General features: G+C 37.6%; 1 protein-coding gene across 1 annotated transcript; it reads left to right on the top strand.

The window, feature by feature from the left end:
* Window positions 1–3533: 3533 nt before the first annotated feature.
* LOC121428047 lies at window positions 3534–7107 on the top strand. The gene is made up of 2 exons (XM_041624620.1): window positions 3534–4213; window positions 6888–7107. The coding sequence occupies exons 1-2, from the start codon at window positions 3776–3778 to the stop codon at window positions 7089–7091; spliced, it is 642 nt and encodes a 213-aa protein (XP_041480554.1). The 5' UTR covers window positions 3534–3775; the 3' UTR covers window positions 7092–7107.
* The last annotated feature ends 3544 nt before the right edge of the window (window positions 7108–10651 follow it).

Raw genomic sequence — 10651 nt, 5'->3', positions numbered from 1 at the left:
CCGGTGTTAAATTGGTGGTGTTAGTTTTACGCCTATTGGTGTTTTACAACACCTTTTTGTTGTTACATTTACACTCTTTGGTGTTACGTTTAAGCTGTAGGGTGTAATTTTAACACCTCAGGGTGTGGTCCTCTATTAACACCAATTGGTGTAAGTTTTAACACGGCAGTTTTTACAGTGTAGCTAGGATTTGACGTTATGGTTAGCCGCAATGGATAAATCTATAGAAATCACAAGTGGTGATTAGTAACGTCACGTTTGGGATGTTATTACATTTATCACGTCCACTAGTGGATGTGCAAAACTAAAAGTCCCAATTGCCGATGAAAATTCCCATCGCCTCCCCCCAACACACGCACATACACATGACCTGCTCTACCAACGCAAGTTCAAGAACCTCAAAAAAGGGGGCGTAATTCAACTTTGCAAAACGCCACGAGAAAAGACACCCTTCGTGGCACGTACATCATGTCACTCTGATACCCTAACCGTGGATTCCGGGAAATCTATTATCCTTATAATAGGGGCAGTGATCATGGTGATAGAGAATTGGACTGAAATGATATCTACCGACTGTTCTCATCCCCCCCCCCCCCCCCCGGAGGGGGGCACTTCCATTGACGAGTGGATACCATACGCGACCATGGGGCTCGAAAAGCACCCTAAACACGTATTTTCATATTTTGAAAATGTACCTCTTAACAGATATTGGCGTGTGATGAAACCCTACCCCTAATTAAGTATTGGAAACAAAGCGATTCTCTTGGCAAGTATTTCCTGAATTGAACCCCTAAACAAGTACAGCAACATTTTATGTCACGGACGTCGGTCGTCCCGCGGTTTTACCTTTACCTACATCGTTGGGTTTAGTACTAGAGCCCACCTCGAGTCCCACACCTAGCGCAAATCGTACTCAAAACACGTAGTGTTGACTCTTGGGGTAAAAAGTACACCCTTTGTAAAACAATTTAGTCTTATTTTATTTGTAAGATATTCAGGGGCGGATCCAGCCTTTGTCAATAGGGGGCGGCCCGGATTTTTCAGCCATATTTTCCCTGATCGGTCGCTCGAAGAAGTTAGTAATTTTTTTTGAAGGGGTAGTCCTAATATAGTCACTTCTTAGCTTTATTCTTATGAATAAACATTAACATATAATGTCATTATATCATTATTTTTACAATGCGAGCGCGAAGCGCATGATAGATTTTTTTATACCATCGCAAATTTGACCCTAAGCACGTAGCTTCCTAGCAAAATAGATACCTTTTTTCATTATTTTAGTGTTTTGACACCCTTATTACGTTAGGCACGTAGTGTACCCTCTATCTTGAAAAAGACACAATTTTTACGTGTTTTTTTTGTCGCGCATGGCATCCGCTCGTCAATGTAAGTGCCCCCCGGTCCTCATCTTAAATATGTTCCTTTTAATACCGAACCCAACAGATCGAGGCTCAATAAAGGTAGAGCTCTTGACCATTCATGAAAAGAAAAATAACTTCACCATTCTCAACAGATTGTTTTTGGTCTGTATCCTCACAATTTTTGTTAGATTTGGAGATGATACATGGATGGATGAACACCGGTCTGGAAATAAATGATTGCATTGCTCGACCTCGTACGTGCAAACAAGTTTCACTGATGCACATAACCCACAGACAAATAATAAACGTAATAGCAAATATCAATACATATTTTTTCAATTACAGGCCAGGAATATCGACCGATTTGAATATGTTGAATGCATTATGGAGATTTTAGTCTTTGTATATTTCACATTCTTGGCCTGCAATTGAAACGACTTAAATTGAATCAGGATCCAAAGTCTTGCGACATGTAATGCTTGAAAAGTGCGGTATCTGACAGCACCAGGCAAAGAATGAGAGTGTGAAGCGCTAGTTGATATTTTATTTGTAAGATATTCAGGGGCGGATCCAGCCTTTGTCAATAGGGGGCGGCCCGGATTTTTCAGCCATATTTTCCCTGATCGGTCGCTCGAAGAAGTTAGTAATTTTTTTTTGAAGGGGTAGTCCTAATATAGTCACTTCTTAGCTTTATTCTTATGAATAAACATTAACATATAATGTCATTATATCATTATTTTTACAATGCGAGCGCGAAGCGCATGATAGATATTTTGGAAATCTTGTGTTTTTATTCCTAAAAAATTGAACATTCTGGACAATATTTGTTATCCTGAAAAAACATGAACATATAATGTCATTATATCATTATTTTTACGATGCGAGCGCGAAGCGCATGATAGATTTTTTTGAAATCTTGTGTTTTTCTTCCTAAAAATTTGAACATTCTGGACAATATTTGTTATCCTGAAAAAGATGTGTATGCAAATGAATAACTACTACGAACGTGAAGCGCGAGCAGAAATGACCTGATGGAAAAGGTACATGTTAGAGACTGCTTGCAGTTAGCCATGAAGACGTTACATATTTCAAAAATCAAATAATACGATCGCGAAGCGCGAGCTGATTTTTCATATACATTTTTACCTAACGAATGGAAATTCTAAGCACTTCTTGTAACTCAAACAGAATAAGTATATAACTAGACTATTGATGCGAGAGCGAAAATGCGCGATTTAGACCTACTAAACGAGACACTCTATTTTTGTAAATCATGAAAAGGACAAGTAGGGATCTTCCTTACATTAAAATAATGCAAGCGCAGAGCTCGAGCAAAAATTTTTTGTATACGCTTTGAACTCATTATTGAAAATATACCTGTTAAGGATTGATTGCTATTGCACCAAGTCATGAAGACGTTACATATTTCAACAATCAAATAATGCAAGCGCGAACCGCGAGCTAAAAGAATTTCACATTTCTACATAAAGAATGTGAATATTTTAATCATTTTTTGTAATCGTGAACAGGATAGGTATATAACTAAACAATTTATTGATGCGAAGCGAGAGCGAAAAAATTGAGATTTAGACCTAAAAACGTTCTGTAAATCATGAAAAGGATGAGTAATTGGAAATCTTCCTACATTTATTTTGCGAGCGCAAAGCGCGAGCAGGATTTCTTAATATACGTTTTAATCTAATGAAAAAAATGATCTGTAAACGGCTGCTTGCAGTTAGCCCTGAAGACGTTACATATTTCAATTATCGAATAATGCGAGCGCGATCTGAAAATTTTGACATTTCTACCTGAAGAATGTAAATTCTAAGCACATTTTGTAAGCGTGAAAAAGTATGTATTGATGCGAGCACGAAACGCGAGCGGAAAAATTCGAGATTTACACTATTAAAAATTCACGTTTTGTAAATCATGAAAAGGATAAGTAATTGGAAACCTTTCTACATTGAATATATTTTTTAATAACTATTATTAATATCGCTTTAGTTATTTGAGTTCGGGGATTTTTCGACACCATATTGCAACAGACTATTGGGTTATTGTAAAAAAAAACAAAGAAACAAACAAAAAACACACACACAAAAAAAAAACGCGTAACAGTCGCGGTGGATGGCAATCGTTTTGCATGAGTGATTGCATTGTTACGTTATTGCATATTTTGCAAACAGACTGATTTCTGATGCACATGACCCAAATTAAGGCAAACAAACCAGCGGATCATGCGAGTATATTAAAAAAACCTTTCAAATATAAAATAGGAATATCGAGCCATGCGTCCACATTAAAGCTTGACTTCTGACTGTTTGATGTTAGCTCATCTTGGATATACCTGCACGTAGTAGGTTTTCATACGCTGAACCTCTATCTTCCAAAATATTGCATTTGACCGACTCAAAATGGGCCAGGTGTCAAAGCTGTGCTTCGTCTTGATGGTCGTGTCCATGGTCAGCAGTTTCGCGGGGAAAGGATCCGGTACAGCCCTGCCTGTTCCCGGCCAAACATGTTCATCGCAAGGCATTGAGTTGACAAAACAACAGGCTCTGCAAGTCAAGAAAGCGCGGGAATCGGGAACGATTGAAAAAATGGCCCGAATGAGTAGAGCCGAATTGTATAGTCTCACTGAGCCGATAATCACAGACTTTACCGAAGATCAAAAGGAAGCTCTGAAGTGCAGGTATGGAAAGATAGATGAGGAGAAGAGCTTGCAAGTGAGCTTGCTTCCTGCACCGTCAGTAACAAAAGATAGCACTTTGTTGATCTGCCCAGTATATAATATTCACAACGTTCTTGTTTTTGCGGTGAATGCTGACAACGGAATCATTCAAATCTTCCCGGTAGGTCCAATTTATTCCTTTTTAAATACATATATACATACATATATTTGAATATTTTCCCACTTTAGTTTAAGATTAAGCATGGGTTACATTAAAACCGAATTCTCCCGAATATATTTTGACCGATTGGATTCTGCGGATTCGGAGCCCGATATTCGTATCTGATTTTGGGAGCTCCCCGAATCAGAGTACACGTATTCGGGAGGATTCGGGAGCATTCTGTTCCCCTTCCCCGAAAGCAAGAAAAATCGGGAATGATTCGGCTCGTTTTGAAATGTTCAAAACCAACCGAAAATCCTCCAAAATACTCCAGAATGTGGCTACGACAATAATTTGTTCATTATTCGGGCCACTTCAGGAATTTATTCAAATGGAATTCGGTTGGATTCTTGGAGGTATTTGCGTTATTCCTGGTGGTCAGTTTTTGGCGATTCTGCTCTGATTCGGGACCTATTCGTCTCTGATTCGAAAAGCTGCTTCTGTTCTGGGCTCTCTTTTACAGAGAATTACGATTGATCCGATCAGTCGTAACTCTATGGAAATCCATAAGTTTCATAACTTTTTCTACAGGAAATTTGTAAAATGTGCATTGTATACAAAGGAGAACACACCAAACTGTCAAGAAATCAATGAATTTATGGATATACATTCATATCTAGATTTTTTTGGAACAAACATGCGTGTTTATATGTTGACTTTGCTGGCTTTCCATAGTTGCGATTGATCGGATCTATCGCAGATCTTTGTAAGATGGACCCCTGGTGTAACCCTAGCTTTACGAACATGTAAAGCCAGGGTCACATCAAAATTTAATCCTCTCAAATAAATTCGGACTGATTCTCCCCAAATATGGCCTGATTCGGATTGATTTGGTGGATTCGGAACCTATTCGTCTCTGATTCGGGAGCTCCTTGAATCAATTCGGGAGGATTCGGGAATATTTTATTCTCCCTCCCTAAATGCAAGAAAATTCGGGCGGGATTCGGGAACATTTGTCGAGGAATTCTGGTTGTCTTGAAATATTCCAAACCACTGAGCGCTGAACATAACCCTCCAAAATACTCTCGAATAAGGCCACGACAGCTCATTCCGGCCACATTCCGGATGTATTCGGATGGAGTTCGGTTGGATTACGGAAAGCATTCGGGCAATTCTGAAAGGTCAATTCTTGGCAATTGTGCTCCGATTCGGGACCTATTCCGGACCGATTCGCCTCTGATTTGGTCCGAAATTATTCGGGAGAATTCAATTTCGGTGTAAAAAAAAATCCCTCGCACTTGACCGAATGTAGGCGGACGAAGGGTGACGAATGGGAAAATGAACGAAATGCACGCGAATTCAACGAATTCAAATACAAATTTTCATCAAATCAAATCATGCGATCAGTAACTATTGCCAAATTTTATAAACGAACTGTAATCGAAGGATGAATATGACATGCAAAGGATATCGATTTTTTGGTTCACGTCTTTGAGAAAATTACTGCCGAAGGCGAGCGAAGGGTACGCAATGAGACGAAGGACCAGTGGGATTAGTAACGAAGACGAGGGAATAGATAAGGCAATCTTGTTCGTTGTGTCATCGTGTTTCTTCTTTACGGGTTCTTTCGAGATCGGTCCACTTTGACAAAGGCGCGAAGACTGCGCGACAAAAAAAAACATGAACGATTTCCGCAGACTAAATAAAAGATGCTAATTCAAACAGATGACCAACGATATTTCAATTCGTCGGAAAATTTCAAACATGTTCAAAATTTCCGCGCGAATTTGAATAATCACAGGTGTTAGTTCAGAAGATGTACGGACCCAAATACGAAAGGTAAATATGATTTACTATCAGTTACCATTGAAAACGAAAAAAAATGCCTTTCGCCAGCCATCGCAAAGCATATTTCAGGCAATTCGGTTAGGTGTGAGGGGGCCTTCACCCTTGATGCCGGATTCGTCACTTCGGCTCCAAATTTCTTAGACCGATGCAATGACTTTATATACTTTAATTTCTTCATTGGTGGGATGGCGATCTTAACTAAGTGGCAAGCTCAAGTTAAGCTTGCCACTTAGTTAGGATCGCCATCCCCCTCACACCTAACCGAATTGCCAATATAAATGTCATTAAAACAGAAGTGTAACCCCCCCCTCTTTGAAAGTGAAGACCTTTTTTTATTTATTTTATTTCTTTCTTATTTTGCTTTGAACATTTTTAGTGCACGAAATGTTCTCATTTTGGGGGCTCATTTATTTATTTTTTTCTTGGCGGGGGGGGGGGAGGGGGGCTCATACACAGCGCAGCACATTTTGGCAAATCGCCATTGACAGCGTTCACCGACAGCCAAAGCTCTGCACAGCGATTCGAAGGCCGCCGATTGGTTCAACACTCCGAGATAATTTATGCAGTTCCAGAGCATTTTTGGGCAATTGTTGAGACAACAGTAGAGCAGTTCCGGAAATTGCCATTTTAACATCAAAGTTTAGTTCCAGAGCCCCCAATTTTCGTTTTCGGTGCATGCAGCACATTATATATTTTAGGCCTATGTATCATTTAATAATTCGAATATGCCCACCACCCCCCCCCCCCCCCTTCCCGGCGATTTTACTGTGTAACACTACTGTATCATCCCGACGTGAAGTTCGGCCTGCATAACTAAAAAATAAACATTCGATTTATTTTATTCCAGGGGCAGAATGTGATACAGCAACCCTGTAGAGCGACGATGTCCCCTCATGGCGATATGTCAGACGGCTCTCCGATACACTGCCAGGGCGAGTTCAGAGTAGTCCCCGTGGTTGCTTTTCTCCTTAGTGACGATGAAGTGGAAGGATTCGACATCGAGCTCGCGATTGTCGAGTCTTGCAAAAGTGTCTTGGGAACCGAACCATAAATATGACTTTGTAAAAAAAAATTTTCGGTCTGGGTGTCGGCCTATTTCTACGCTTCAATCCATTTTGATTAGTAAGATTTTATTCCCTATGTATATTGGTGCAGAAAAAGATAATTAATTTGTAACAGGGTCTCGGAACGGTCATTACATAGGAAAGACTCAGTAAACCCACTTATTTCTTTTTTATTATTATTAATTTCCAAAATAAAAAATGCATTCAAATTCTTGTTTTTTAATTAGTACCACACGCAAACCAAGAAAAATGTCTGTAACACGTCATTTTTTTCTAAGTAGAATCCATTCTCTGTTGTTTTAACGAATATCGACTTTCATTTTCTATTTTTTTCCCTCGATGACGAACATATGATATTTTCAGAAAATATTTCTTTCCATCTACACCAGTCATCGAGATGGAGTAAACATATAATCTAGGCGTACTTGTCTGCCTAATATACACTAACAACAATATCCTACATTTTCTTAGTAAAGACTATTAAAACGTATTTTTTGTAAGCCTCGATTACACAAGACACGAAGGTCCAGTATATTAAATGTTCCTATACATTTCCATGATTTTTAACGATAATTTGAAGAATTTTACGCTTTTGTGTCTGGCAAAATCAAAATTTTACTTACGGAAATAGAACTTTAAAGATACATGTAGGCCTATCCTTTCAAAACCCAACTTCTTATGAATCTATTAGCTATTATAGGGCAAACATATAAAAAGTTTGTCCTGCGTCCTTGAACAGGAATCCTGATGTGCGTTTCAATCTCGGCTTTTAGACTGAAATGAATTTGAATTGTCTTGATATAACGGCTTTCCCGCGTTTCCCTTTCTGTCAGGGATGATATTTTGACAGAAGATTTCCTGAATTTTGACAAGGTGCATCATATATACATATATATATATGTATATATATATACATATATATATATGTATGTATATACATGCAACTGTAGTTTCAATTCGATATGGCATGTTCTATCATTCTATCATGCATATACTGTCTTGTGCACTGTTTATCGCACTAGTAATTCTTATCATATTATATGTTGTAATATCGCTCCCCTTATCTCCCTTCCACTCCGCCCCCACTGTCTCTTCCTCTATCACCCTTCCCTCTCTCCCTTTGTTGATTATTATTTTTACATCACTATAATTATTGGGGAGGGTCACAAACACGCTCTATTAATTTTCGCGAAATGGTTAGATAAAACAATATATATTTACACACAAAATAGCTCTATTTGCTTTGGCAAGTGTAGACTATTTGTAGAATGATTTTGTAACTACTAGATTTTTTGTGTTTTGAAAGTGGAAATGTATAAATTCAATTTGTGTGTTTCCCTCCACAACCCACAGGAGGTAAATATGTTGATTAAGCTACGCACCGGCGGCAGACCGTGAGCAGATCAAATGAAAAACAAATCTTCCTCTAAAACGAGGTTGCCTTGCCAATATATCCTTATCTGCTTTTGAGTCAAATTTATTGATTCTCAAAATTAGGACGACGACGATAATTATGATGACTATTAATTATTATCAATATTGTCGTTATCATCATATCATAATTACCATTCCCATAATTATCATTTGATCTTTGTTTGGTATCATTATTATATGAATTTTACTTTTCCACAAAAATGGTAATCATGTATAAACACTATTTCAATTACTAATTATTCTTTCTAGGAATGACGAAAGAATAAAGTTTGCAAGTGTGTCATAATATTTTGGAGACCATGTAGAACACTGAAACATCACTCAGGAATCGTAAAGAATCTCGGAGGTCTCAAAGGTATTGTTTAACTTTGTGAGCAGCCGATTTAAAAAATTCTCAAACCAAGATGAAACATGTGTACAAGTGCATGTATTAGAACTAATAAACCCTGAAAACAACCATTATTGAGAATGAAAAGCTAAAACTACAAGGCAAACTCCGATTTTGTAAATAGGCGTCTTGTAGACGCCTAAATAGTACACATAAGTGTACGGAATGAAATTAAGATGGTGTTTCCGGTCACTTTATATTTCAATTTTTGAAGCACTAAATAATTATTTTCGAACGCAATTCTTTTCTGGGCATCATTTTTGTAACATATCACAGACACAGGTGACAAGTGTGACCTTCTAGCTGAGATTTTTAAAAAGTCAAACCAATGTTATCCAGTAACTTTAAAAGTTGCAGTGTTATTCAGTGGTTTTTATGTTTACCTTTCAATGTCACGCCATGTGATCACAGTGTGTTGACAGTGTGGGCTATGAGAAACTAAACACCTCAAAAAATTTGGAAATCTGACTTTGGCCATTAATTAATCCCAACTCCCAATTTTACATACTGCATATTTTATATCATTCAAAAGATCATTTAATTCTCTTTAAAATGATGCCATGCTTGTTATGATCATGCCATCGAGGAAGGAGCAGGACTCAAAAGTGTTGGATAGGGTCTGAATAGAAAAGCTGCAAAACGAGCAAAATAGGTTTGGAAATCTGAGTTTGGCCATTGATTTCTCCATACTCCCAGGTTTGCACAATGCATATTTGATATCATTCAAAAGATCATTTAATTCTCTTTAAAATGATGCCATGTTTGTTTTGACCATACCATCACGAAAAGAGCAATATAATAGATATGTCAATAGAGATCAAAATCCATTTAAATTAAGCCCCTGCTTCTTCATTTTTTAATGTTTTGTTGTGGTTTATGAATTGATGGTTCTGTGAGATAACATGATTTGTGTCGTGGTTTGAAATACCCCTGCATGTTTGTTTCTTTGATTGTTTGTTACGTGTTTGCTTGTGCAGAGGTGTGTTTGATTGCATGAAAACAGAAGAAAAAAGAACAGTGACTTTCAATATTGTGTCATTTTGCAACTTTTGAATTTTGACCTTGCCCCACATTTCAAGGCATTGCACCTCCGTATGAACCATAATTATAATCATTTAGGTTCATTTTAAAGAGAATTACATTGACCATTGATATTAACTACACATCGATATTTACTAGAACCGAGGAGGGATTATCGATCGAAGTCAGTTTTCCAAACTTTTTTGAGGAGTTTATTATTCACACTGCTAAAAATGATCAATTCAACAGTATGAAGATATTTTCACACTGTGGACACATTGACGGTGTGATTGTGTTCACACCGTCGACTGTGTGAATATGTGATTCACACAGTTCTAATCCTCTAAATTCAACAGTGTGAAGGTTATTTCACATTGAGTTCCACACTGTGAACACACTGTGGAGCCCTGTATTATTTCCAGTAGGGTTCGAATTTGGTTTGATAATCAAATCATTGAATGTAGGTACATGTGACATTCTCGGAAATATATGAGTAGAAATGATCAGCATCAAATTGGTATAAAAAAGAAAAGAAAAACTATTTGATATAGCCACATGGTCATTTCTTAGGCTTACAGTCCTTTTCATATTGTGTTAAGATTTTTTATGGAGTATTTCTGCCCTACACTATACATTTTTTCAAAGCGTAACACAATACGAGTTTCCAAATGATGAACCGATTTAATTTTTAAACAAATATGCTTT

Source organism: Lytechinus variegatus, chromosome 14 (assembly GCF_018143015.1).
Source record: "Lytechinus variegatus isolate NC3 chromosome 14, Lvar_3.0, whole genome shotgun sequence".
Lineage (NCBI taxonomy): Eukaryota > Metazoa > Echinodermata > Echinoidea > Temnopleuroida > Toxopneustidae > Lytechinus > Lytechinus variegatus.
Note: the sequence above shows the minus strand (reverse complement) of the source record. Positions and strands in the feature narration are given on the sequence as shown.

What these genes read in the sequence shown, in the direction of transcription:
- LOC121428047 (XM_041624620.1), top strand. Translation starts at nt 3,776, where the DNA reads ATGGGCCAGGTGTCAAAGCTGTGCTTCGTCTTGATGGTCGTGTCCATG. An exon ending in GAATCATTCAAATCTTCCCG is followed by an intron (nt 4,214 to 6,887) that starts GTAGGTCCAATT and finishes ATTTTATTCCAG; the next exon opens with GGGCAGAATGTGATACAGCA.